The sequence below is a fragment of the Dasypus novemcinctus genome, chromosome 17, assembly GCF_030445035.2.
Source record: "Dasypus novemcinctus isolate mDasNov1 chromosome 17, mDasNov1.1.hap2, whole genome shotgun sequence".
In the NCBI taxonomy this organism is placed as follows: domain Eukaryota; kingdom Metazoa; phylum Chordata; class Mammalia; order Cingulata; family Dasypodidae; genus Dasypus; species Dasypus novemcinctus.
In genome coordinates, this window is record NC_080689.1 from 79,211,579 (window position 1) to 79,239,153 (window position 27,575).

At 54.1% G+C, this 27,575-nt stretch overlaps 2 protein-coding genes across 12 annotated transcripts in view; one reads left to right on the plus strand and one right to left on the minus strand.

Annotated features, from left to right (window-relative positions):
• On the minus strand, nucleotides 1–12,479 carry RETSAT (retinol saturase). Its single transcript, XM_023587530.3, has 11 exons — nucleotides 12,061–12,479; nucleotides 10,026–10,208; nucleotides 9,473–9,714; nucleotides 8,717–8,918; nucleotides 8,097–8,294; nucleotides 5,981–6,100; nucleotides 2,160–2,298; nucleotides 1,874–1,983; nucleotides 1,628–1,794; nucleotides 1,283–1,442; nucleotides 1–1,161 (listed from the first exon to the last, which is right to left on the minus strand). Exons 1-11 carry the CDS (start codon nucleotides 12,227–12,229, stop codon nucleotides 1,022–1,024), a joined length of 1,830 nt encoding a protein of 609 aa, XP_023443298.2. The 5' UTR covers nucleotides 12,230–12,479; the 3' UTR covers nucleotides 1–1,021.
• ELMOD3 (ELMO domain containing 3) overlaps nucleotides 12,032–27,575 on the plus strand; it is a 25,205-nt gene continuing 9,661 nt past the window's right edge. Inside the window, exons 1-11 of one of the 11 annotated variants that reach the window (XM_058279008.2) lie at nucleotides 12,422–12,517; nucleotides 13,266–13,573; nucleotides 14,380–14,506; nucleotides 14,582–14,668; nucleotides 18,372–18,449; nucleotides 18,863–18,932; nucleotides 22,051–22,119; nucleotides 22,977–23,068; nucleotides 24,186–24,309; nucleotides 24,566–24,688; nucleotides 27,349–27,479. In XM_058279008.2, the coding sequence (XP_058134991.1) occupies nucleotides 14,615–14,668; nucleotides 18,372–18,449; nucleotides 18,863–18,932; nucleotides 22,051–22,119; nucleotides 22,977–23,068; nucleotides 24,186–24,309; nucleotides 24,566–24,688; nucleotides 27,349–27,479 (741 nt within the window). In that variant the 5' untranslated portion in view covers nucleotides 12,422–12,517; nucleotides 13,266–13,573; nucleotides 14,380–14,506; nucleotides 14,582–14,614. Of the gene's footprint in view, nucleotides 12,170–12,421; nucleotides 12,995–13,265; nucleotides 13,574–14,379; nucleotides 14,669–18,371; nucleotides 18,450–18,862; nucleotides 18,933–22,050; nucleotides 22,120–22,976; nucleotides 23,069–24,185; nucleotides 24,310–24,565; nucleotides 24,689–27,348; nucleotides 27,480–27,575 lie in introns of those variants that run through there. The other 10 variants (XM_058279010.2, XM_058279005.2, XM_058279011.2 and 7 more) reach the window with 10 other exon arrangements.

The window sequence follows — 27,575 nt, forward strand, 5'->3', positions numbered from 1 at the left end:
TTAAAGCTATAAGATCATTAAATTTATTGTTACATTAAAATGGACTAAAATAAGGCACTTGGTTCAATTTAAGGTAAGTAGAAGTTTTGGGTTTTTCCCTCAAATAACCTTGGCCTTCACTCCCCTTTCTGTCCAGTCTCCGCATGTGTAGAAGTGGCACACGCTGCTCCCGGGCTCTGCGCTCTTCTGGGTTCTGGCCTGAGGTCCCACGCCCACTGCCACCCAGGCAGCCCGCCTTCCGGGTCTGGAAGTGGCTGTGTGTCAGTCCTTTCATTCACCTTCCTGTGCTGGGGCCCTTGGCCTGTTACCCTGCCTCTCCCCCACTGGTGTCATCTTTCCAGTCCTGACTCCTAAACCCTTCAGACCCTGAGGCTTGGGCACCATGGGGCTGGCATTTGAAGACCAGGTGCCACCTGGGTCCCGGGGAGGACGCGCCTCGGGCTGGGCTGCACTTACACCGCACCCTCAGGCAGGACCTGGTGCGTCCCGCCCTGAGGACCGCAGCCAGCCCGTCACAGGCGCCTCCCGGCCCTGGGCCTGCAGCAGGCGGGTCTCCACTCCTCTTCAGTCTCCTTTTTTCCTCAGGACAGTGAAGAACCTCAGCGCGGTAGGGAGAGGGTCTGGGGAGGCCCCGGGGCAGGACAGCCTGCCGCAGCTGACCGACACTTAAGAGTGTCATCCACCTGGCCCACCTGGCCGAGAGGGTACTGACTAGGACTGTGAGCGTGCAGAGGTGGGAGTGGGGCGGCAGGGCCGTGGGGCTCCCGAGACTGCAGCCTGTCAGTCCATAACCCTGACTGCGCAGGCCTTGTAAGGAAAGCAACCCTGGTGGTAGAGCCAGAGAAGAGGCACGTCACCCAGCTGGAGAGCCGCCCTTAAGAACTGTCGTCTACCGAGGCCTGTGTGGGATCCCTGCTCAGAAACCCAAGCAGCGTGACAGGGGCAAGGAGGGAACGCAGGAGGAACCGGGTGTCAAGTGGGGCCTAATCACCGGCCCAACCCCCCTGCCTTCTTGACTGAACTAGTTCTTCTTCTTCTGGGCCCGGACCCTCGAGCCGAGCTTGTTCAGGTCCAGGTACAGGTTGCGCTTGAGGATGGCGCTGCCGCACAGCAGGGCCCCTTGCAGGGCCCCCATCAGCCCACAGGTGAAGATGTCCTGGCCTGGGAGGAAGAGCAGAGGCCTGTGGGTTTTCCCCCGGCAGGAGGCCGGGGCCGCGGGGGAAGACAAGGCCGGAGGACGAGGGGCGGCCGGGACGCGCAGGTAAAGGGGCAGTGAGCGTACCTGTCAGGTAGAGGTTGGGGATGGGGCTCTGGGCCCTCATGGAGGCCATGGCTAGCGGGTGCAGGCGGCCCAGGTCGTGGTCGGCGCCGTAGCAGGCACCTCGTGGGGAAGCCAGGTAGAACTGGCAGGTGAGCGGGGTGCCTCCAGCCACACTGTCCACCTGAGGAAACGGGCAGCCAAAGGGCCCACGTGAAACTCCCGGGATCCTTGTCTCTTCCCTTGGCTGCTCTGGAAGGACCCGACGGCCTGCAAAGGCTCCTTGGCCTTCCCTGGCCCAGCCATCCCGGGAAGGGCAGCAGTGGCGCCAAGCCGTCTGTCCCCCCGCCGCTCACGCTGCCCGCCTACCTGGCCCTCCAGCTGCGGGTAGAGCTTCATGACACGCGACAGGCAGGCGTCCAGGAAGGACTGTTTGAGGGCCTCGTAGTCGCCGCTCCGCTTGCCCTTCGGCTCCTCCTGCCACTCCTCGAACCACTCGAAGGCGGTGGGCAGCAGCACGGTCACCGTGGAGCGGTCTGGGCGGCAGAGCGGGGCTTACTGCTGCCCGACCCCTTCCCGCCCCGACTCCCCCCCCTCCCAGGACCTCCGGCCCACCTGGGTATCGGTCGTCCCAAGTCGGGTCCTTGGCCGATGGGCAGGTGATGAAGAAGAAGGGGATGTGCTCGGCCGCCTTCTCCCTGGGCGTGGCGAGGTAGCGCTCCATCCTGCAGGGCAGAGGAGGGGCAGCTCCCCTCAGCCCTGCTTCCCACAGCCCCCAGCGCCACCCCAGGGCCCTCTCCTCCCCAGGGGCGGCCAGCGGGCCTGCGCCGAGGCCTGGCCCGGTTCAGGGAGTGCCTCCCCAGCACCCAGAGAGCAGGGCCCACCCCAGCCCTCCGCTTACGCCTTGTCCATGTCTGTGTCAAAATAAATATAGTAGTTGGTAGGACCCAGCCCCAGCTCCTCCTTGGTGCCTCGCAGGCCGATGAAAACCATGAACATGCCCAGACCGGGCCGCACCTTCTCCAGCTGTTCCTTCACACCTGCCGAGAGAGGAGGGGGTGCGGGCTGCGTGGGCCAGCGCCAGCCACCCTGCCCCGGGGGGCCTGCAGACACGCGCTCGCGGCACCGGCAGCGTCAGCCGCCACGGCCCAGCCTGTCTTCACTATGGTGACGTCTCAACAGTCACCTCCTGCCTGGGAAGGACACAACCCCCGGTGCCTGCTCCGCCACGTCCGCCCGCTTCTGCTCTGCGCACCTTCATTTAAGCAGGGGTCGCCCAGCCCCAAACTTGCCACCCTCCCGGAGCCAGCCCACGGTGCCCGCCGGGCCAGCCTGGCCCTTACGTTGTCACGGTAGTGATTAGGTCATAGAGCAGAGGCCACGGGCCTGAGGGTAGTGCCAGCCTCAGAACGGCCCGCAGTGCCCGCCAGCCCTTCCCAGGCACTCGCCTCAGGAGCCTTTCAGGACTCACAGGAGGAAGCAGGGAGCACGGCCTAAGGAGGCAGGCCAGGGATGAGGCCTCTGCACTAAGTGCTTGGTAAAGGGTGGGCGGGGAGGGAGCCAAGGCCCCGGGAGTGGCACTGCCCAGTCTCCCGCGGCCTCTCAGGAGAGCACCCCCCCCAGCTAGAAGGGGCCCAGGAACCACACGTACCTTCCTCTCCAAACCACCCCCAGGCGCCTCCCCCAGGTCAGCGTGGGAATTCGCACGGGCTCGCCCAGCAGGAGGAAACCAACCACGCACTGGAAGACCCAAGGCCCTCCCGGTCGGAAGCAGAGCGGGCATCATCACCCCAAAACCCACAAGGCTGAGGAATGACACACGCAACGGGGAGGCAACCACAGGCCAACGGAGCCTTAGTGTTACAGAAGTGATAGGAGAACTTGGAACATTGGTATAGAGAGTGGTCACCAGACGTGCTTGAGAGGAGGGGGGCAAAGAACAGGTGGAATGCAGGGCATTTTTAGGGCACTGGAATTGTTCTGGGATGGATACATTTTGTCAAAACCTAGAAAACTGTACAGGGCAAAGTGTAAACCATAATGTAAGCTGTAGACCATGACGAGCAGTGGCTTCAGCATGTGTTCGCCGACTGTAACAGATGTACCACACTCGTGAAGGATGTCGTTAATAGGGGGAAATGTGAGGGGGAGGGGGTGTTACGGGAATCCCTTGTATTTTTAATGTGACTTCTGTAACCTAACTTCTTTAAAAATAAAGTTTTTAAAAAAAGAACAAAAAAAATTATAGGAACTTAAAAAAAAAATACGCTACAACTATACAACACGAAAAGTGAACCCTAATATAAACTATGGACTTTGGTTAATAATTATAATAATATTGTCTTGTCAGTTGTAATAAAGATACCACACTAATGCAAAGTGTTTGTAATATGGAAAGCTATGCGGAGGAGATAAAAGGCAAGCTGTGCTTTTTACATGATTTTTCTGTAAACCTACAGCTGCTTCAATTTTTTAAATGCTAAAAAAAAATTTTTTTTTTTGAGGTGCCAGGCCAGAGATTGAATTGGGACCTCGTATGTGAGAAGCCAGTGCTCAACCACTGAGCCACACTGGCTTCCCCTCCGTGGGTTTTTTTCGCTTGTTGTTTGTTTTTTACAAGGCACCAGGGACCAATTCTGGGACCTCCCATGTGGGAAGCAGGTGCTCAACTGCTTGAGCCACATCCTCTCCCCTAAAAAAATTTTAAAAGGCTTTGCCCATCCACAAAGGCTCTTTTTGCTTGACCATCCACTCCACCCTCCACCCCAAGTCTCCTGCCTGTCCCACTGGACAGCTGATGCCCATCCCTGAGGGGCAGAGAGAACTATGAGAATCCTCTCCCCCAAAGAGCTGGAGAGCGGGAGTCCCAGCACCTGGCTCTGAGGAGAGTGTCCTCTCTGCCACTTTGTGCAGCGTTCTCACGCTGGGATGTCTCTGGCCCAGCATCCGACCTCCCACGCCAGGGGCACTTGGGCCTTCGGCCCCGTACGGCTGGCACCACCAGGCTGTTTTCAGGGCCAGCAAAACTGAAACTGGCCAGCGAGGGGAGGGGAGCGGAACGGGTCGCCCCAGAGCATGGCTGCCTGGAGGGAGGGCAGGCCTCGTGGCCAGTGGGGCCTGGCAGAGGACGGGTTCAGGATTTGGAGGAGGAAAGGGTTACAGAGCAGGAAGCAGGAATCACCAAAGGCAAAGTCCACTGGGCTGCCCGTCACCCGCCCACTCCCTGCCACTGGGCAGTGTCTGCCTCACCCCACTGCGCTCACCCTGTCGGAGGGAGCGGAGGCCTCAGCTGATGGCAGATGCTGGCCGAGGCCCAGGGAGAGAGGCATGGGTATGAGAGGCGCGTCTGGGTGGCACAAGTCCAGTTACAGCTGAAGTGAGGAAATCCAGACTCACTTTTCTAAGAACCAAACTTCCCTAGCCCTGAACAGCCCACAGGGCCCACCACTCTCTGGGACCCTACTCCTGATAACCACCAAAGCTCCTGGTTTCCATCCAACTGCATTTTTTTTTTTTCCTTTTCTTTTTTCCTTTGTTCTTTTCTTTTTGTCTTTCCTCCCAACCGCATCTTGAGCTGCTCCTTGCTCTCTCTTCTGGTCAAAGGCCACTATGCAGGCCCCTCTCTCGCCCCTCATGGCCAGCAGGCCTGCTTTCCTCGGATCCCACCAGTAGCTTCTAGTTACCTGGAGTCCTGGAGTCTCCCCTGACTCTGGTTCAGCCTCTGGATTCCCTGCGGGCTGCCCCTTCTTGTAAGGCCTGTGCTCTGGAAGCTTCACGCTCCTCAGCCCAGAGGGGTGCAGCACTCAGGCTCTCCAGTCTCATCTCGACTCTGCCACTTTCAGCTGGGTGGCCTTGGGAAGTTGCTTCCCCTCTATGGAACTCAGTTTCCCCCTCCACAGACCCTAGCATGAGGCTCTTTCTTTCTAGGTGGCTGTGAGGAGCAAACGCAACAGGGAAGGCGAAGCCCCTCGCATGGATTTACCAGGGCACCCACTCGCGTGCCTTTCTCCCTGCCATGCCACAGCCTGTCAGAAGAGACGACTGCACTGGGGCTTCTTTCCACCTGGGTCCCAGGTTTTGAGCATGGAGCTCAAGGAAGAGCAGAAAACCAGAAGGGGCTCCGGCAATCTCAGCCCCATGAGGGAGCTGGCTCCTGAAAGGGGCAGAAAAGCATCACCTTAAATCCCTGATAAGGCCCCCCCGATCACACCTGTCCCCCCTTCTCCATGCCAGCCTCGCTTCCTTTACTCACATCGTCAGACCAGTCTTCCCCACTCAAAATAAAAGAGAAATGAAGGGAGGGAAGGGGAGTCGTGCCACAAACTCAATGAAAACCCAGCGATCAGAAAGATGGCCTAAGAGCCTGGAAACTGGAAGTGGGCACCTTGGAACGGGACTTGGGGAGAGGGAAAAGCAGCTGACATTACAACGGGAAAGGGAGTAAAGACACCAGGAAGGCAATGAGAGAGAAAGACCAAATGGTCTTGGGGACGATGGGACAGAAAGGAAGTTGCTTCCCAAGCCCTGGACGCAGAGGCCTTGCTGCACACAGAGGCCATCAGAATCCAATGCTCTCGACTTTTCTGCTGAAGGATGGGCAGCGGGCAGCTGATCTGGGCAGCCAAGAAGGAGGAGGAAAGCATCCCCGGGGTTGAGCAGGCGAGCTCTAGAAGGGGAAACGTCAGGAAACTGGAGGAGGGGCACGCCGGACCAGTCCCTCACCTGGGAGGCAGCGGGCGCTCTCTGGCAGCAAGTGCCGGTAGGTGTTGAACAGGCCCGCGCTGGAGACCACGACGGGGCAGTAGATGTTCACCAGCTCTTGCCCCTTCTTCACGCTCACACCTGCAGGCCCAAGAACTCGGCTGAGGTGCTGGGGGCTCCAGGAAGAGGAGAGCCCACATCCCACACAGACCTCCCCCGGCTTTGGCTGCGACTTCTCAGACCTGGGCGTCCAGCCCAGCTTGGGCCAGGCAGGGCAGGCCCCAGGCAAAAGTGCCCGGTGAATGAAATACACTCCGGCACCCTCAGCCTGCCTCGCGCGGATGAGCCAAGCCCACCGCCCTGCACACGCACCCCGGCAAAGCTCGGGGGCTGCAGCCCTCCCGGAGGATCCCGGGCCCTTCTTCACGGCTGCAGAGTTCTATCTCCAAGACGCGCATCACCCACAGCACCGCTCTCCTTAAACGGCATCTCAGTGACACCTCAGCCTCTAGCTAAAGGCCAAGGTCTTGTGGCAGCCCCTTCGGGGTGGTCCTTCTGCGCGTCAGCCTCACCTCCAGCCGCTCTCACTGACTGGCAGGAAGAACCAGATCAAACAGCTGACAGCCATTTCTTGACCTACAGAAACGGCGGTTTCCTGTGTTTCCACCGCACACCCCCCGAGCGCTCTCATCCCCACACCTTCGCGGACGCTGGCTCTCCTGCCTGGCCTGGCCTCCTCCACCCTCTTCTCACCCTTGATGACCTGGCTCCAACCCCTGTGCCTCGGGCACCTTCCCTGTCTCACTGTCCTCTATGCCATCTCCTGATAGGCGTCTACCCACCACACGGGAGGTCCAGGGTTCAAACCCCGGGCCTCCTAACCGTGTGGAGGTGCACGCACAGTGCTGATGCGCGCAAGGAGTGCCGTGCCATGCAGGGGTGTCCCCCGTGTAGGGGAGCCTCACACGCAAGGAGTGCACCCCATAAGGAGAGCCGCCCAGCACGAAAGAAAGTGCAGCCTGCCCAGGAATGGTGCCGCACACATGGAGAGATGACGCAACAAAAAGAGACAGAGTCCCGGTGCCGCTGACAAGAATGCAAGCCAACACAGAAGAACACACAGCGAATGGACAGAGAAAGCAGACAACTGGGGGCGGGGGGAGAGGATTGAAATAAATAAAAACAACAATAATAATAAATCTTTAAAAAAAAATTATATGGCAATGATCTTCCTTATCAGACCAGAAACTTCTTGAGTAAGCAGTTGAGACATGTTTATCTTTTTATCTCCAGCTTTTATCACTGAAGCCCATGAAAAACATGAATAAGTATATTCCAAATTGACCTTAGCTGATCTGGTCGGCCCACCCTGCCTGGAGGCTTCTTCCAGCTGGAAAACCTTGCTCACAGACAGGAGAAAAATTCTCACACAACCCACAGCCGCCTTTCTCTTCCCCTAGGGGGCAACCTCTAGGTCTCTCCCACAAACACACCCTCATGGCTGCGCGTGGCTTGGTCTGTGCACTGGCTCCACTGCCACCACCCCCCGCGACGCCAGCCCGTTCTCTCCAGGCCTCACCCTGCCCCCTTTCACGGCAGCCTGAGTCCCTCCCGACGTCGCCCCTCTCCTCCAGGAGTTCATCCCAAGGTGGGCTCTGAGTGTCTGTGCAGGTCACGGCCCTGACCCGAGGCAGAATGGCAGGCTTCTGGGCCCTTCCCTGCCACTTGCAGGCTGAGGACAGGGCATCCTGCCAGCCCCCATCCCACCCAGGAAGTACCCGGGTTGCTCAAGCATTCCAGCTACCACTGAACCAACACTCACGGGCCTCTGTTCTGAGATAAGATCTACAGACGACAGGATGGAAAAGATAAGCCCTCCCTCCAGAGGGCAGCAGATTCCTGGCTGGATATTTCATCCACTGCCCATTTCAGTACATACTGTTCTTTGGGGACCCTGCAATCCTTTACCTTTCACCTCTGGACCTGCTCGCAGTTGGCCAGACCCTGGTCTGGGGGAAGGCTCCAGCCCCATAAGGAGGCTAGTCAGTTCTTCGGCCCGCAGGGCTCTTCTTCCTCGGCACCCCGCGTCTTCTCCTGCCCCAGCCCGGGGACCCGGAGCGTGGCACAGAGCTCTCACCACAGGCTTTGCCGGCGGAGTCCAGCAGCACGGCCTGCACAGAGGCCCTCGTCAGGACGGCGCCCCCTGCCCGCTGAATCACAGGGATGGTGTGGAAGGCGATTTCACTGGAGCCCCCCCGGGGATAGAAGGCCCCGGTTATGTAGTGGTCCACCAGCAGAGCGTGCATGGCGAAGGTGGTGTGGCTGGGTGTGACTCCTGCGGGAGGAAGGCGGGTGAGGCCGAGCAGGCATCCGGCGCCCTCCCCAGACGGAGCACACACGGCCCGAGGCCATCCCGGCATCCAGACGTCCCCCGGGGTCCAGGGCGGCCAGAGGGCCTGGCTTCCATCCCAACAAGGGGCCTTACGTATCATGGGGCCAGTGGCAATGTCCTCCCTGCCACCTGCCATAGAGCCACGACTGGGAGAAAAGTGTTGGCCCAACAGAAGGATCGCCCAGGGCGTGGAGAAAGGGGGCATCTACCAGGGAGCTGGGCAGATGGAAGGACTTCTCATCCATGAGCTCCACCCCTCCACTTCCGCATTTCAGTTTGTCAAGGCGGTTCGGGGGGAACGGCTGAGAGCTGAGAGAACAGCAAGCCCCGACAGAAGCCTCCCCGCGCCTGGGCCCAGCACCCACCGTATGTGGGGAAGATGTAGCTGAGCACCGCCTGGAGCTCAGGGGAGGCTGGCAGCCCCCGCAGGACCTCAGAGAGGCTCTGCGTAGAGGCCCGGAGGAACGGAGAGAAGCGGGTGAGCAGCCCCAGCTTGCTGAGGAGCTGAACCACAGGCAATGGGAGGAACTTCAGCAAGATGCCGTGAACCACTCCGCGGGACACGACCTGGGGAAGACAAAGGGCCACGAGGAGCAGGTCTCGCCTCTGGCATGGCTGCGGCAGAAACCCCATTCCGCTAGCCCACGCCGATCCAAGGGCCTGGCTGAGCTGTGCTGAATTTGGATTGTTCAAATATTTGTACTCTGTGAATTTTCCTCCATTCTACACTCAGATGAGCCCCTATTTTTTCAGTCTGTTCGGTTTTTTTCGTTTGTTTTTGTCTTTTGCTTTTTAGCTTCCAGCTCAAAATCTTTTGGAAAAATCCCAACCTGGTCTCAGAAGTGAAAAAGAATAGTGGTCTGAGCACATGGAAGCCACCTACCCAGGAAGGACAGGGCACCCTGTCCCTCCCAGCAGTAGAAGGGACCATGGCAGCGCCTGAGCCAAGGCTCCAGGTCCCGCGGGGTGCAGGGGTGGCCCCAAGTGGGGACTGCAGTCAGGACAGACATGGCTCTCCCTCACTTCCTACCCCGCACTCATCACTCCCCCACAAGCCACTCCCCGAATGAAGGTCAGCCTTTCGGGGAACAACAGGGACGTGCCCAGTCTGCCCGCGTTACCTTAACCAGCTTTATATACTTGTCAATGGCAGCTTCTTCCTGAGGAAACTTGTCCTTGAGGCCCTGAATGTAGGCCTTCTCCCCACTGTACATGGGGAACTCCTTTTGGCCATTGGGCCCTTCTAGATACATGACGTCGAAGGGGGAGGGCAGGGCAACCCAGTCCAGCTGCCCCTCTGTGATCTGGTCCAAGATAAAACGGCCAATTCTACCCTCCTGCATGCGCCCAATATAATGGATTCCTGTTGAGAGACAGAAGGGGATTGAGCTTGGAAAGGTGGACAAGGAAACTAAATGGAAAAGGTTGCCTGGCATGGCCAAATCCACGCCCCGAGGGAGCCACCCACCCTTTTTCTAGCGAGGGGCACAGCAGGAACCATCATATCCCTGCCCAGTTCAGCAGCCAGTGGAAGTAAGGGTCAGACCAGGAAGGTAGTGCCCAGGGGCAGATGGGGTCCCCCAAACCGAAATGCCCAGTACTGTCCCATGATGGCTGCCCTGAGCCTCCTCGAGAGAGAGCCATGTGCCCAGCCCTTCTCCACACAAGCCTCACCTGTGTCAAATTCAAAGCCATCCTGTCCAAAGGTATGACAACAGCCCCCTGCCTTGGTGTGTTGTTCCAGCACCAGAACTCGCTTGCCAGCTTTGGCCAGGATCGCAGCCACAGCCAGGCCCCCGAAGCCACTGCCAATCACCACCACGTCTAGGTTCTCCGGCACTCGGCTGGTTGAGAAAGCTGCAGCAGAAGGGAGTAGGTGAAGGGTGGCTTTTTTAGGCAGGAGGAGGGAAAGAGCAAAGATGTGGACACTCAGGAAGATGACGCTAGCTTGGACAATGCAAGAGGCCTCTAGAGCAGCCCGGCATGGAGTTCACGTCTAAGCTGCCTCCAACACTTCACCTGAGAACGACACAGGACCAGCCAGGCAGATTAAACGGAGCCTCTGGCTTGATCTGATCTGCGTCCATGGGGATTTTCCATACTTTCAAAGAACGCAGCAATCATTGAACTACCAGAGGAGCAGAAAAAAAGCAGAGAGAAAATACAGACACAGACAGCTGGGGAAGAAAGAGAATAAAAGGGGTAGAGGATGTTATGGGGCAGACTGCTGCCTCCTGGAACTGTCCATTCACAAGTTGTCTATCTTTGGAAGATGCAGGATATGCAGGCACCAGTGAAGCCAGAGTCATGTGGTGATTCTTGGAGATCCTGCCACAGAGGCTTAGGCACGACAGAACTGCTTGTGACATTTTAAAAATCTCAGAGGCTGCTGTTCTGAGAAATCACATCTGGGAAACCTGGAAGCAGGGTTGAAGGAGCAACACTTTGAAGACAAAACTAGACAGCATGGTGGGTGGTGCCCTCTGGTGGTGCTATATGGGCATTGCCATATAAGGTTTGTTCTTTAAGGAGTCAAATGTCTCACAAAGAACGGAGACTTGGAATTTTTAAGCTGCGAGAGAACTCGGCAAACTTTTTTGCTTTCGTGAGTTTTGAGCGAGACTCTGAGTGAGAAACAACATTTTATATCATGGCCGAGAGCATACATAAGTACATTATATATAAACACCTTCCTGAAATAGAAGTTTCATAATACAATTACCCTAACTAGTTATGATGCAGTCTATTTCTTATTCTACTGCGTTATATACATATATATGTATGTATGTATGTACGTATGTATGTATGAAGTACCAGAGATTGAACCCAGGACCTCGTACACAGGAAGCAGGTGCACATCCACTTGAGCTACATCCACTCCCCTTCTACTGCATTTTAAACACTGGCTACAACCCACATTTATTTCATGACCCAATAATAGTTCACAACCTGATCTGGAAAACAGTTAAACTAATTATCTCACATTTATAGCAGCCCAGATAGTAGAGTGACTCAGGAAGGTTGATTGCAATAAATTAGTGACAGGGTCCAAGCGAAAACTCTGATCTCAAAGTCCAGATTATTATTATTAGTCTTTCTATTTAATTAATGCCTTGACTGTGCAGCAAGATGTGTCGCACAGAATTCTAACGTTTACAAGAGAAAGGGACCCTGGAGGTCAAACGAGATTCAATTTTTTTTAAAGCAGAACTCTTTTTTCAAACCTTAGGAACACCACCAAAATATGTGTTAAAGATGACAATTGGAAGGGCTCTGCTTGACAGGACAGCGGGCTCTGAGCCTGAAGCACCCTCTCCCGAGACCCCCAAGTTCTGGAACCAGGCTGGACCCTCTCAGCAGGGAACACGCGCAGTCAGTCAAACCACTTGAGCAAAACGCAGTCGCCCAAGCAAATGGGAAGACATCTGCGGGCAGCAACCCCACACCCCGGAGACCGCGTGGCAGGGTTCGTGACAAAGTAGAGGTCCCCAAGCCAAGTGGCGCAAAGGTCTCTTCTAGTCCATCCCGTGGGCCGCAAGGACGCCAGAGCGGGGGATGGGGTGCGGGGCTTGGCCCAGCCGAGACTCCCGGCACTTTACATGGGGGAAACTGAGGCCGGGCCGAGCAGCGGCTCGCCGGGCGCTCACGGAGACGCAAACCCGAGAGGAGTGCCGGCGCAGCCCCGGAGCCCAGGGCCTGTCCCGCTGACCTTGTTTGAGGACCTTCTTCCTGGCCTCCTTGTCGATCACCATGGGCGCGGGGGGCCGCTTGACATCCTCGGAGAAGGGGTTCGGGGAGCTACTCAGGAACAGCCACAGGTAAGCCTTGCGGAGGACGACGAGCAGCAGCACCGCCAGTGGGACGAGCGTGAGCCACATCGCGCCGACGCCGGGGGCCGACAGCCGGCCCGCTCCCGCCGCGCTCGGAAGTAAGGGCTGAGGCCCCGCCCCGACACCACCCACCCCAGCCCCGAGGCGGAGACGACTTCTAAGCCCCCCAGAGCCTTTTGGGGGCGAGGCCACCACGCGGGCGCGGATTGGGCCCTCCGGCTGTCCGTAGCCAGGTTTTTGCTCGCCGTAAGCGTCGTTCTCGGGGCCGGGAGGCGCTGTGCGCGTGCGTGCCGGGGGCTCAGCGGGGGCTACGGAAGCCTCGCAGGGAAGGCGCTGGTAACGCCGGGGGCGCGCCCCGCGGGGGTCATTAGAGTGGAAAGGGGCAGGCCGATGACCACCCGAGGGCCAGGCTAGGCTGAGAGCTGCGGAACGGAGAGAAAATGCCGCCTGGGAGACGGGAGAGCTGGATTCTGGTCCCGCGATCCGAGACAGCTTGCATTCCTCAGGTTCCCTCTCCTGAGACGACGTTTCTGACCGCTGTTTCTACACGGCCCCTGCTGGATATCTTGATGAGTTGAGACCCCCCAGCCCATTACAGCCCGGCGAGCACCCTGCCCTGTGTCTCCCAAAGTGACATGGTTTTGACCCGTCGAACCCCGCATCCCAACCCCCTCTCCCGCGGCCGCGGTTGCCTGCGTCCCCAGGCCCCTGGCTGGTTCCCTGCCACCCCTTTCCGTGGGAGCCGCCTGGCGACAAGTTTGCAGGAAGGATCAGAGAAGGATTATCAGACCTGTGTGCGCGTTTATGTATAGGGTATGGACCCACTACGTAAATTAAGTACCTGTTCAGAGAGTTTTCCCTTCAGCAGGCAGTTAAAAAGGCAACCCCATAATGCAGTTTTTGCTTACAGTGGGTGCACAATAAATGATTGATACGAAAAGGATCCCTCTTTGTAGGAAGGCCGTTTCCTTAGGTCCTTCTGTGAGGAACTTGCCTAATAGTGATAGGAGTTCCTTCATATCTTGGTAACTTTGGGTCTTTGCCTGTTTGACAGGGCTTTTGCTCTTTCTTTTCTCTGATACAGGTGGTAACCCGGATTGAAGCCATCAGCAGTGCTCCACTCAGAACTGAAGCACTAGGACACGTGTAAAGCTGGTCCTGTTTCTACAGAAACGGAAGAGCCTTCCTGAGGCGCCTGCCCTTCGCCTTCCCAAGGTTGACTGATGTGTGAGTGTTTGGAAATATGCCGTCCTGGAGGCCAAGGCTGAAGGAAAGATGCTGAAGCCCGTGAGAAGAAGCTACTGCCAGAGGTGCCCTAACTGAAGAGGCACTGCCCTCTCTCCCCCCACCTCAAGATTCATTGAGCCAAACATTCAGCCCAAGAGCCAGGAGGTATTCCTGCTAATTCCAGATGTTAGGAATCAGTACACTTACCCCCAACAAAGATGCCAGTTTGTTGCCTGCAGCTAGTTGGTAGGGAACCCCGATCTTATGCCCGCAGTGGAGGGCTGACCTCATAGACAGGCCACCCTCCATTCTCTCCTTTCTCAGTCATCTGAGTCTATGAGAAATGGCTGTCAGTTGTGTATGGACCATCTGCTCACTTACGATCCCTCTGAGGGATTCTTGGGTTGACAGCAACCGATAATGTCTACTTCTCCCATGAAGAGTCCGGGCCTGTCCAGCCCTTTCCCTGAGTCGGAAATGTGGCATGAAAGGTTTGGCATTTGCTAGATTGGCTAGGAGCTGTCACATGTACACCATCAGTGATAACTGAGGTTAGGTTAGGATCTCGTGTTGCGCTTTTACGTTGGTACCTCACAGGAACCAAGTCTAGCACTGTAAGCCCCCAGACCCAACCAGAGCAAACCGAGCCCTGGGCAGAGCCTGAGGACTCAGCCACCACCACTCACCAGGGTGCCACCTGGTAACAGTAACAGCATCATCAGAAACAGACCCCACCACTCACATTGGTGCTTCTGCTTTTGGGACCCTGAGAATCCAGCCCTTGGACTCCTGCATAGCCCCCTCTTTCCATCCTGTGGCATGGGCAGTAAAAAGTGGGCATTTGGCTAAGGCAGCTTATTTATTCAGAATAAATTCACAGCTGCTTAAAGATTGTAAATGTCAGTTTTTCTCAACAGATTCTAACTGAATGATGAAACCAGTGGCTTTAAAAAAAAATTTTTTTTTTGCAGGGCCAAGACTTCCAGGACCCCAGAGACTACTTTCAACACCCACAAAAATCTCCTTCACCATGGTGATGGCACACAGGGACTGTTTTCTTACTTTTAGTCTGAATGACTGCCAAGAAGGAAGGCAAAGGTAGAGCAGATGGCTCTCTGGCTCTCCCCATAGCTTCTAATCTCAGGCTTTACTAAGCTCTCTTTTGAACCCCAGGACAAAGCTCACTTGAACAAATGCTTTTGCATCATGAATGAAAAATCTTGCTCTTACCATAATGAGAAAGAATTAAGAGATGGGCAGGTAAGCAAGCACTCCTATTTGGGAAATAAGATATGTGGGCTTGGGTTATGTGGTTCATGGTAATGAGACAGAACATAGTGAGAGAAGATTTAGAAATACTTGATAAAAACCCTCATTATAAACCTCTTTGTTCTATTAGAAGGAGCTTCTATTCCCCTCTGAGTCAGTTGCCTTTCCTGAAAGCTTATTTTCCAAGTGAGTTATGGGATGTTTTTTTATGTGCTTGGTTAGAGGGAAGAATTTGAATAAGGAACCCCCAAGAAATCTTTCATTTCCTGGACTTAGATTGTTTACCTCACTGGCCTCTTCACTGTCAAACACCAGCTTTGACCTGATTGTCCTTGGGACTCTTGGTTCGGTGTGACCTGTCTATGTATGACCAAGATAGCCAGCCCCACATTTGCTTTTCTCCCACCTCGCCCAGAAGGGGTCTTAAATGATGCCTATTACATTCAGTAGCCAGAGCTGGCACGAAGGCTTTTCTTTGGGACTCCGCTAAGGTTTTCTTCACTGCAGTAGGATAGGTGAGCTGTTCTTCTAGGGAGGAGTCTTTGGACACAGGAAGGGACCCACTTGGAGAGGAAAAGGAATGATGAAATGAATCCTGAATGTACAGACCTCTGTGGGCAATTATTCAGCACGGGGATTCACTGGATATTTTTTTAAAGATTTATTTTATTTATTTATTTCTCCCCACCCCCTTGTTTGCACTTGCTGTGTCTGTTCATCTTTCTTGTTTCTTTAAGAGGCACCGGGAGCCAAACCTGGGACCTCCAATGTAGGAGGGAGATGTCTAATTGCTTAAGCCACCTCCACTCCCCATTTTGCTGTGTCACTCTTGTTTTTCCTCTTGTGTCTCTTGTTGCATCATCTTGTTGCATCAGCTCACCACGCCTGCCTATCACGCCACCTCGCTGTCTTCTTTAGGAGGCACTGGGAACTGACCCAGGGACCTCCCGTGAAGTAGGCGGGACCTCAGTTGCTTGAGCCACATCTGCTTCCTGCCAGATTTTTTTTTTTAAGATTTATTTATTTATTTCCCCCTTTCCCTCCCACCCTACTGTTTTTGCTGTCTGTGTTGTCTTCTCTTCTCATTTTCTCTCCTCTAGGATTCACCAGGATTTGATCCTGGAGACCTCTGATGGGGAGAGAGGTTCCCTGTCAGTTGTGCCACCTCAGTTCCTGGTCTCTGCTGCGCTTCACCTTGACTCTCCTTTTGTCTCTCTTTTGTTGTGTCATCATCTTCCTGCGTGACTCACTTGCATGGGCACTGGCATACTTTCTCTTCTTTTTCTCCAAGAGGCCTTAGGGATTGAAACCAGGCCCTCCCATTGGTAGGTGGAAGCTCTGTCACTTGAGCCACATCCGCTTCCTGCTGCCAGATATTTTTAAGAACATTTTGTAGCTTAGGAAGAGGAGTCACCAGATTTTTTTTCTCCCTGGGGCTGGTTTTCACATTTTCATTGAGGGCTACAGGGAGGGGATCTGCGCCCTGTCAGCGGAGGTGCTCACAGGTTCTTCAGCCACTCCAAGCTGGGGCCCTGAGGATCCTGGGGGTGGCTGGGCGCATCGGGCATGTTGCCATCATCTCAGCTGGCACTGGATAGTTGTACAGGGTTGCCTGGTTGATCATACTGGCATACTTGGGGTAGGGACTGAGGACAGAATTATAGCGAGACCCCCGCTGGTGAAGGACACAACCGGCACCAGCTCCTGTCTTAAGAAAGGTGGCGACTCTTGTGGCCATCTTGGTCTCAGCAACGGTGGCCCAGATATTTTTAAGAATATATTTTGTCTCCTAGCACTATGCTATTGGGTGTGAAAAACACAGACATAGAAGAGAAGGTCCGAGTGCGTAGAGCACAGTCTGACTGGAGAGATAGGCTCTGGGCTGAGGAACTTGTGCTGCATAGAACAGTAGCCAAAGGACTTAGAGCAAGAGATCCGCAGGTGGTGAGGGAGGCTGCTCTGAGGAGGTGGAACTGAGCTTGAAAGGGCCAGAAGACGCAGAGAAGGGGGCTGTGTGCTGGAGTAAAGCCCACGAACCCCGGCAGGTGAGAGGAGCCCACAAGTGTGCCCCCTGGATCGGAGTGGCAGGTACTAGTGCTTAGGCTTCCTGAACAGGCCTTGGGGAGCCAGCTCAGCTCTGCTGTGTGTGGGCATCCCTTCTTGTGTCCGGGGCATCAGGAAATCAAAGCTGGGTTTCGAGAATGCTAGCCGGCAAAAGTAGGCAGGGGCACTAGAGTAACGGGAAGGGACGTGCCCATCAACGGCAGTGCTCACAGAGTCCAGGGCCTTGACAGAAGCAACGGTTCCTTTAATTTTTCCCCCCTTTATTTATTTTTAGAGAAAATAATATATACACATGGTTCAAAATCAGAAGGTACAGGAGGCTGTACATAGAGCAAAAAAGCTGCCTTCCATCCTTGTCCCCCAGCCGCCCAGTTTCCATGTGAGAAGCCAAGTCACTACTTCCTTGGATATAATTTGGAAATAGTCGCTGCAGAGACAAGCAAATATGTTTTATGTATTTTGGAAAACAATACAAATGGTAGACTAGAAAAGGTAGAACTTTACCCTTTGGTTTTTTTCACTTAATTGTTCAAATTGCCCATAAAGCACTTTTTTCCTTCCTTTTGGCTACAGAGAGTCTCACTGAGTGTATATGCTGTAATAAGCTTAGTCAGCCCATCAGCAGCCACTTAGGTCTTTTGCAGCTTTCTGCTATTATAAGCAGTGCTACAATAAATGATATTGTAAACTTACTTTGCAAACAGTTGAATATACCTTCTGGGTAAACTCCCAGTTGGAATTGCAGAGTCAAAGGTATAAAGCTTAACAGTACACGTAAAAATGGTTAAAATGGCAAATGTTATGTTATAGGCATGTTACCACAATTAATTTTTTTTTATTTAAGAGGTACAAAGCTTTTTGCTTTTGTCTGATATCATCAAGCCATGCGGGAGGGTAATATTTGAGTCCAGTGTGATGTAACACTTCCTGCTCTGGGCAATACAGTACATTAGCAAACTTTGTGTGTTTTTTTTTTTTAGGAGGTACCAGGGATTTAACCCAGGACCTTGTATGTGGGAAGCGGGTGCTCAACCACTGAGCTACATCCACTCCCCAAACTTTTTTTTTGAGGTACCAGGAGCAGAGATTGAACCCAGGACCTTGTAAGTAGAAAGCCAGTACTCAGCCACTGAGCCACACTGACTCCCCTGAGTTGGATTTTCATTTGTTGGCTTGGGGTGTTTTTGTTTTTCGTTTTCAGTTTTTTAGGAGGCACTGGAGACCAAACCCATGACCGCCTATGTGGGAAGCAGGTGCTCAGCTGCTTGAGCCACATCGTTTCCCCTAAACCTTTCCCCCTGCCTGAGGTGGCTCCCTCGTCTCTCTGCTCATTGTTGTCTGCTCTTTGCATCTGCTCACTGTGTCTGCTCGTCTTCTTTAGGAGGCCCCAGGAACTGAACCCGTGATCCCCTGTGTGGCAGATGGGATCCCAGTGTCTTGAGCCACATCCACTTCCCTTTAGCTAAGTGTTTGCAGTTTTTTTTAAGACCAGTCTAGAGAGAAGTTTGCCTTTACCATTCCTTTTAGTGCCTTCTCTGGAGTCCATCCATTTCCTTAGTGCTGTCGTTTAAACTGTCATCTCTGTGGACTCGACATGTGCCTGTGAAGTGACCCTGGTTATGTCTTACAGGCGGAACAAGCGTCTGCTGGGTCCTTTCCACCATATGACAAAGAGAACAGCGTCCTTCCCGCGTTCAGAGGAGTGCCTGTGCGTGTCCCCCCTCCGTGCCCCTGCCAGTATAAGCACAGGGTGTCCTAGACCCTGCCCTGGAGCTCACATCAGGGGAGGGAAGGCGGCACACACAGGCCCAAAACAACCTCCAGACGGTAGGATAGCTGCTCACACAGAAGACAAGGGGAATACCAGAGGCCCAGCTGCGTTGGGTCGGGTTTGGTGTGCTGAGTGCTCAAGGCGGGCTCACCCTTGTCCCCGGGTCCCCAGCTCTCCAGCGTCGTCGGCATTTCCAGGTGCCGCCCTTAAGACTGGCTGTCATCAGCCCCTCAGGGCAGACAGAGTCCCCTGTCGTCCAGCCTCCGAGGGCCCTCGGGACAGTGGATGGGCAGGGCCCGCGCGGAGGGGCCGCAGCCCACCCGCACACTCACGGCCGCCTGCCCCTCCAGATCTCAGAGCTGAAGAACCTGGGCGCCCTCCAGGCCCTGGCGGCAGGTGCTGACCGGTGGGAGCCAGGAGGTAAGGTCCCTTGCAGGGCCCGTGGACTTGGAGTGGGGCCTGAGTCGGGCCTCACGAATCTCTCTCGCTCTCTGGCCTGCAGAATTTTGTTCATCATTCCTCAGAGAACATTAGATTCATCCCTGGATGAGGAGTCGAAAGCCCTGATTTCTAATCTCCCTCTACTGGTGGCCAACTGTGTGCCCCTGGACAGGTCACGTAGTCCCTGTGTCGGCAGTGGACATGGCAATGCGTCCCTTCCCCTCAGAGGGAGGTCTCGAAATTTTAATGAGCCAACATGTGTGCAGGGGCTTTGGAAAGCGATCTTATTTTATCTGCTTTGCAGTGCAGGCTCTTGACTATTTTTAGAGCTCATTCCACTTGCCAGTTTATCACAGAGGGGTCATGCTCACCGGTTCCAAAGTGCTAGCTCTGGAGGCAGATATCAGGTTCCAGTCCTGCCCATCTCATCCCCAGCGGCAGCAGCAGCTTCCTGACCTTGAGCAAATTATATAACCTTTCTAACTCTCACTTTTTTATATCAGAACCTATGACAGGGATTTGGTGAGGATTAATTAAATCAGTGAATGTGAAGTGCTTAGCACACAGAATGTAAATCACAGTGAGTGCAGAGTCCTGTGTATTGTTTATTTAAATCCTGCAAACAGAAAATGCGATCTCCAGAAATATGGTGCTTTTAAAATATGTTCTAGGAAAGAGGCTGTGGCTCAAGCAATAGAGCTCCCGTTTACCATATGGAGGAGCCCCGGGGTTCAATCCCCGGGACCTCCTGGTTAAAAAAAAAAAGGGTGACCCAGATCTGCAAGGAGAGGCGCAGGCCCCCATGCCTCGCAGACGTGACCGGAGAGAAAATAAAATATATTCTGGCATAGAAAAGTAATTTGGAAGTCTATGAAGTTTCTTTTAATGAAATTTTGTCTTTATTGTATGTTGACAAACTCATCATTGATTATGGCTGTCATCTTGAATACCAAGAGGTTTTCTGTCTGAATAATTGCATTAACTTGAATTTTTTGTTCATACTGCCCTGGGCTAATTTAAGTGAGCCCAGGGCAGTCTAAACCAGCAGTGCTCTTTACTACATGAATAAGTGGAAGAGAGCCTAGATAAAGGAGGCAATTGAAAAAAGGAAAGAGGTAAAGGACCAGCCTAGCGTAAGCGCCATGCATCAGCCTGCAGAGTTGCCCTTGGCCGCCAAGTTCTTCTGTGGGTCAAGGAGAAATAGTGCTGCCCTCGGGCTCATCTTCAGAGGTAGGAGGAGCCCGCTGGTCCCAAGAGGGAGAGAGACGCTCACAGGCAGCTAGGACGCTTGTTTAGGCACCAGGTTGGTTTTGCTAACGTAGACCTGCTGTGACAGTGCGCCCCCGTATCCTCGCAGGTGACGTTTCTACCTCTTGCTCACAATCTCAGCTGAGTTACTCATAGGTGAGGGTGTGAGGAGGGAAAGATGGATCTCCTTGCCTGCAGATGAGGATTTGAAGGCTGAACAATCCGCCAGGTTGCCAAGGATGAGAGGGCCCTTTTCTGCTGTACAATCAACATTCATTACCATCATCCCTCTCTTCTCGCTTTGTTCAGCCAGTTTGTCCCTCCTTTTTATCTCCCAAAGGCCCAGCATGCTGGAAGGAAGTTTTATTTCCGTGCCCATCCAAGGTTGAGTGTTCTATATTCTGTTGAAGTTATCTAACTTGGAAGCCCTGAGGCTCTGTGTCTCCGTCCCTACCCAGAGTGGAGCTGGCAAAATTGAATTTCCTAGAAATCCAAACAGTCAGTTCCCTTGAGCCCATCTCACCTGCCACCACCGTCCAATGCTCTGCTGGCCCCAAGCCTGTGACTGTGCCACTAATAATAGCCAGCATTGACTGAGTACTTATACTCAAGCTTATACTCTTATACTCTTATACTTGTACTCTTTTTAAGAGGTTGCTGCTCCTCACAGCAATCCCATGAGACATTATAAATAATTAAGTAATTTACCCAAAGAAATGCAAGTGGTAGAGATGAAATATTAAACAGGCAGTTTAGCTCTGGAGTGTTTTTTTTTAGTTTTTATTTTTTTAGGAGGTACCGAGGATTGAACCTGGGACCTCGTACATGGGAAGCAGGCGATCAACCACTGAGCTGTATCTGCTCCCTTCTGGAATATGTTTCTAGCAACCATCCTCAGCTGCTTCCTAGTCTCTCCCTTCCTCAGAGTGTTTGGAGATTTTGGTAGCATTTTATTTAACTTGCAAGAACAGCCGAGAGGAGGTAACAGTTTTTGGTGTTGAGCTGAAGTTTCTCCATCCTTCACGTTGTTTGCTGATGACCTCGACAGCAAATTGGAAAGCCATTTGGACTAGAGAGTAACAGCTGTGGTTTGGAGAAAAGGTAGCTGTAGAGAACCTATCCGGCAGCTTTTTTCCCCTTTTATTGTGCTTTCATCCATTCATCAAATATGCATGGAGGGAGAGCAGGTATAGCTCAGTGCTTGAGCACCTGCCTCACATGCCCGAAGTCCCGGGTTCAATCCGCAGTACCTCCTAGGAAAAACATGCCTGGAGGCACTGGGCTAGGTGCTAGAGAACCCTACCCCTGAGTAGCTCACAGTCCAGTGGGAGAGACTGATCACAACTATAGGATAAGCCCTGAGTGTTGAGGTGTCTCAGAGAAGAGGCTTTATCCACCTGCAGTGGTCAAAGAGGGAATCCAGGGGAGGGCGAGTCAGGCACCTGAAGGCGAGAAGGAGCTAGACCAGCCAGGGTGAGAACCAAGGTGAGCCCGCCCGCCCGGGGTCCTGAACCACAAGGTGGCAGGGGCAAAGCGTCTTGAGGAGCCTCAGGTAGCCTGATAGCCCTAGGGCAAGCTGGAGAGCCAAGGACCCGACTGTGAAGGAACCCACCTGCTGTGCGCAGGGGTTTGGCTTTCACCTTGAGGGTTATGGAGACTCCCTGGGGGTTCTGAGCAGGGGGCGAGAGGGGAGGGTGGCATCAGATCAGCCTTTTCAAAAGCTGGCTCTGGCAGCTGCGCGAAGAGGAGGTGGGAGGGAGACAAGACCACAGGCCGCAGCCCAGGTGGCGGTGGCCCCGGTGGCCCAGGCACCAAGGTCTCAGAGGGCCGCCTTCTCTCACTGTTGCAGTTGAAAGTGCAGAGGTGCTCAGAGCCCAGGAAGAATGGGACGCAGTGGACACCATCCAGCCAGAGCCAGGTAATTGCAGGAGTGGCACCGTCGCCCAGCCCAGCTCCCGGCAGAGGCAGCGCCCCACGTGTGGCTGACGCTTCAGGGAGACAGCATCCCTGAGCGTTCCCACTTTCACTGCACGACCTAGACTGAAGCCTTCCCGAATCCAAAGATGAAGACGTTCTTCCTCTGGCGGAAATGGGGATGAGCACAGCAGGGAAGGGCTGCCACTCCTGCCCTTCCCCCACCAGCCCTGAGAAGCCTCTGCGGCCTCCTGGCGGCACAGGAGGATGGAGGCCGGCAGCCAGGGGCATTGCTTCGGCGGGGCGGGGTGTTCCCGCACAACAGGGGTCTGGGCATGCGCTGGGAGACCATGGGCTGGAAAAAGAAAATTGTTTTTGTCCCTTTGTGAGGGAGGTTTGGATGGAGTGGGAAGAGAAAAGACCCAGGACCCGCATCCAGCTGGACTCCTGAGATGTCCCGGGGCGCTTTATCAGCCATCGCCTGCATTGTTAATTCCCTGTAGCCACAACCAAGGATGGGGAGGGGAGTCACGGGAAGGTGTGAGCAGGGCAAGTAGGAGGCAGAAGAGGTCTCTAAACAAGCTTGGGGAGGTCTGCCCCGGGCACAGGCGCGTGGAAACGAGGGTGGCCCCTGCAGGGCAGAGCACTCCTGACTCGCTGCAGAGGCGGCCAGCAGGCCTCTCAGCTGCCTGGTCCAGGAGGGACTGGGCCCACCAGCTCATGCCAGCACCCTGACAGGGTCGGCTGTAGCTGTGGGTGTCTGACGTTTGGCTTTGGAGGTGACAACCAGGAGGCCGTCAGTAAATGTTTGCTCACAGAACGTCTACCATTAAATGCCGGAGTCTTCTCCCTTTGCCGCAGGAAGTGGGGCCAGCCCAGACCAGCCTGGACAGCTGATCTCCTGCAGCGAGGTCCTGCAGCATTTCCGGACTCTAGACCTCTCCTCCTTCAAGGTATGGCTGAGGGGAGGTTGGAGACCTCAAGCAAAGAGTTGCTACCCAGGAGCCCCCAGGACAGGGCCCTGGCAGCTGCCAGTTGCAGCCCTGTCCCACCTAAGAAACCCTGGTGCACAGGCTCAGGTAGCCATGGACACGTGCTTCTGGTGGGGCCCTGGGGCCTTTCTGGGACTGTGGTGGATGCACCCAAGCACCTGTTCCCCTGCTTTTCCTTCTCAGGGATGGGGAGGTCTGGGATCAAATGCTAGGTGGCTCTTTGGGGAGGTAGGGCAACCTGTTCAGGGACCTGCGTAACCCATGGCCAGTGTAGGGAAACCTACCCTTCCTTTAAGGCACCAGAAGCTATCTGGGAGTTTAGGAAATACGCAGGAATGGAAAAAGGACTACTGGGGAGCATAAAAACTGGGGAGAGGTGGTGCTTTCTGGAGCCTTGAGTGACTAGCGGTGAGTTCAGGGGAATAAGATTCCAGATCTTCAGTTCAAAATCTGCACAAGAGAGAAAAGCTGAAAAGTCAGGAATGGGGTTGGACTGTAGGACCCAGAGAGCCAGAAGTTACCAAAATCAGAATATTCTCAGGCCCACGGCAGTCTAACCTGGTTCAGGAGCTGCTGGTGTACCAGGAGCAGAAGCTTCCAGTTATGCCTTAGAGGCATCTCGCTGCAAAAGCACAATCCCACCCCCACCCCCAAAACTCCTTCCCCACTGGCTCTCATTGTGGACCTTGACAGAGGGCTTCCAGACTACAGCCGGTGTTCTTCACAGGGGAAAAGCAGGCTTGCTAGGAGCCCCAACCTGTAGTCTGCGCCCAGGGGCCCTCTCCATGGTGGACCTCTTCAGCCTCACTGGGAGTTGGAATAGCTAGATTTGGAAAAGCCTGAAGGTCCAAATGCAGAGAACTGGCTGATAATGCCCATAACTCGGGGATAGCCCTTTCTACTGGTGAAGAACCTGTCTCCAGAAGCCCAAGAGCTACCTCACAGCTCCTGTCCCACAGACCGGCCAGGCCGTGGACATAGCGCTTTCTGTGAGAACGGGCCCTGGGCGTGGGCGGATGGTGAGTGCGTTAAGGCAGGGAGCCCAGCTCTCTGCCTGCTGCTCCCACTTCCTCCGCAGGAAAGAATCCAGCCCACTGTTCGCAGGACTGGGCTGGCCGCCCTGTGGCACCGCCTCTTTGGGCCCCCGAAGCTCCACCAGGGCCTGCGTGAAGAAAGGGACTTGGTCCTGACCATCGCTCAGTGTGAGTGCCAGCCCGGCCGCCGCCTGGCGGTCAGTCAGACTCCCTGTGTGCCCTCCACGTGGCTGAGGCCGAGCCAGGGAGGGGGCTGGCGTGGACCCTCTTGGGAGGAGGGAGTGGGTACTGAGGGACAACAGCCTGGGTGAGCAGGGGGTCTTGAGCACAGTCCAGATCTTCCTGGCTGTGCCATCCTCCGAGGTGCCCCCAGGCCTCCCCTGACGGCCGGTCCCACAGGGGGTGTGGGCATGTGTGGCGGCAGGTGGCCTGGATAGCCAAGACCCAGTGCACGGCCGAGTCCTCCAGACCATCTACAAGAAGCTGACCGGCTCCAAGTTTGACTGCGCCCTCCTCGGAGACCACTGGGAAGATCTGGGCTTCCAGGGTAAGAGCAAGGAGTGCTTCGTCAGCTTTCCCTGGACCCCTAAATCCAGGACAAGGATAAAGGCCAGGGAGCCCTCATCCAGTCACGCCAGCTCCCCAAGAAAAGCTTCCTGGGGGAGAGTGCTGGGAAGAGGGTGCGGTGAAATGCAGAGGCCCAGAAGTGCAGCAGGAAGTGTGGCTGGAGAAGAGGCTGTGGGAAACCCTTACGCTGGCTCCAGTGATAGGGCGTGGAATCCAGGGTGTTCTCCCTCCCTTTTAAAATACTGATAAAATCTTTATTTTATGTCATTTTATATTTTAAGTGAAACACAATGATAGCTATTTATGGATCATGTTACTTTTTTGTTTTTTAATCAGTCATACCATATTCCATTTGTATAGAGGGGAATACCTTAATTTATAAGTAAATGTTATGTACCCATAATTGGTAATCTGTCAGTATTGACTGTGTTTCCTCTATCGATAACTGCTTTAAATATTTTCTCTATATATGTTGAGAATTACATCAGACAATGTTGGAATTTTTGTTTCAGCTATCAAACATGATTTAGAAAATTCAAGAGGAAAAGGAAAGTCCCTTGTATTTACCCATATAGTTATTCTTTCTCAGGCTCCTTCTTCCTTCTTGATATTCTAAGATTCCTTCTTTTATCATTTCCTTTTTGTTTCAGAAACTTCCTCCAGCCAAATTTTAGAGCTCATCTTATAGCTCCATGGATCTTCAAGGCTCTGTTTTTTTGTTTTTTTTTTTCTTTCTGTTCTATTCAGGTTGGGTAATCTCTTGTTCTGTCTTCAAGATTCTTTCCTCTGTCTCCATTCTTCTCTTAAGCCCAGCTAGAGAGTTTTTCCTTTTAGTTTTTGTATTTTTCAGTGTGAAAGTTCCAGTTGGTTCTTCTTTATATCTATTTCTTGGCTTGAGACATTCTATTTATTTGCTGAGACTTTCAGGGTTTTTTCATTTCTCTCAAAGTGTGTTCATATTTGCTCATTGAAGCATTTTTTTTTTTGGGAGGTACTGGGAATCAAACCCAGTATCTCATACGTGAGAAGCAGGCTCTCAAATCAATGAGCTACACCTATACCTCAGCATTTTTATGACAGCTGCCATATCAGTTTTCTGTGGCTGCTGTAACAAATTGCCACATAGTTGGTGGCTTGAAAGAGCACAAACATTATCTTTCAGTTCCATAGTTCGGAGTACAGTACAGGTCTTACTGGGCTAAAATCAAAGTGTTGGCAGGGCTGCCTCACCTTTCACCTGCATTTCTTGGGCTAAAATCAAGGTGTAGGCAGGGCTGCCTCACCTTTCACCTGCATTTCTTGGGCTAAAATCAAGGTGTTGGCAGGGCTGCCTCACCTTTCACCTGCATTCCTTGACCTGTGGCCCCTTCCTCCATCTTCAAAACCAGCTCTCTCTAACCTTCACATCTCTTTTTCTCACTCTGTACTTCTTTATCCCTCCTTCACTTTCGAGGGCCCTTCTGATGACATTGGCCCACCCAGAAAGTCCAGAATAATCTCCCCAGCAGCCTTAATTCTACCTGCAAATTGCTCCCCTTTTGCCAGTCGATGTAACATACCCTTGGGTTCTGGAACCTGGCTGTTTGTCTGCAAAGGCTGATTTTAAATCCTTGTCAGATAATTCCAGCCTCAGCCTTATTTCAGAGTTGGTGTCTGTTGATTGTCTTTAATCATCGAAATTCGGATTTCCCCAGTTCTTGGCGTAAGTGGTTTTTTACTGTCCTGGACTTGGGTGCGATGAGACTAGATCTTATTTAAATCCTCTGTTTCCACATGCCTCCTCTGACCCTGTGCCAGTGGGGAGGGGTGGAGCTGACAGACAAGGTGCCCTGCTCCGTCGCCGCCACCACCCTGGCTGGGAGGGGTGGGGGGCCTCATGATGCTCCCAGGCGGCCGCCCCTGGCAGCTTCTCTGATGCCCGCTGGCAGGGCTCAGGGCCTTTGCCAGTGGGGGCTGGGCTGGGCCACAGTTTTTTTCTGTGGTGTTTGTGGAAGAGGGTGGATGGTGTCTCAACTCTCCTGGTCCTCCCGCTAGAGAGAGCAGGTTTTCCTGGGACTTTTTTGGCCCGCTCCCACCGGTGTTTCTGGGTGGCTGGCTTCTCCAGCACCCAGTCGAGACCTGTCAGGCAAAAAGAACCCCAGCCACTCACCACCACACCATCGCTCCAGCCCCGAGGTCCCTGGCCAGTCTGCCACCTTCTCTCTACCTTCCAGAGTCTTCTTACGTTCGTTTTACATGTTAATATCCGTGCTTTTTAGCTGTACTGTGGGGGAGGAATATGGAGAAATGCATCAGCTTCATCTTGTCCCAGAACCAGAAATCTGGCATCTGTTTTTAAAGGATCACTCTGGCCGTTATGTGGAGAAATGACCCTCGAAGGTCAAGGGCAGCAGCAGACTGACAGAAAAGAAACAGGTGCAGACATTGTTCCCAGTGTCAGGTGGGCCAGCTTGTGTGGCCCCACAGCCCTTCTGTTTGGTCCCTTAGAGCACCACAGGACGGCGGCAGGAAGTGAGGCCAGCTTCTGGTGCTCCTCCAGCCCCGGGAAGAGGCCAGTGCCAGGGCAGGTACCCAAACCAAGGCCTTGAGGCTCCGGGGACGCTCACCAGCCCCCGGGTTTCCTTGTGGTTACTCTTCCAGGAGCCAATCCAGCCACGGACCTGAGAGGGGCAGGCTTCCTTGCCCTCCTCCATCTGCTGTACCTGGTGATGGACGCAAAGACCCTGCTGATGGCGCAGGAGATCTTCCGACTGTCTCGCCACCACACCCAGGTAGGGCTCTGGGGGGAGGAGAGGGCAGAGCGCTGGGACCTGAGGTGCAGGGCTTTCCCGGGCAAGCCGGGAGGGCCCCACAGGTGGCTCTCTCTA

Excerpts from the sequence above, each read along its gene's own strand:
- RETSAT (XM_023587530.3), bottom strand. The coding sequence starts at position 12,229 with ATGTGGCTCACGCTCGTCCCACTGGCGGTGCTGCTGCTCGTCGTCCTC. Across the intron at positions 9,715-10,025 it reads TGGCTTTGAATTTGACACAG|GAATCCATTATATTGGGCGC; the intron begins GTGAGGCTTGTG and ends GTCTCTCAACAG. Across the intron at positions 8,295-8,716 it reads CTACATCTTCCCCACATACG|GAGTCACACCCAGCCACACC; the intron begins GTGGGTGCTGGG and ends TTCCTCCCGCAG.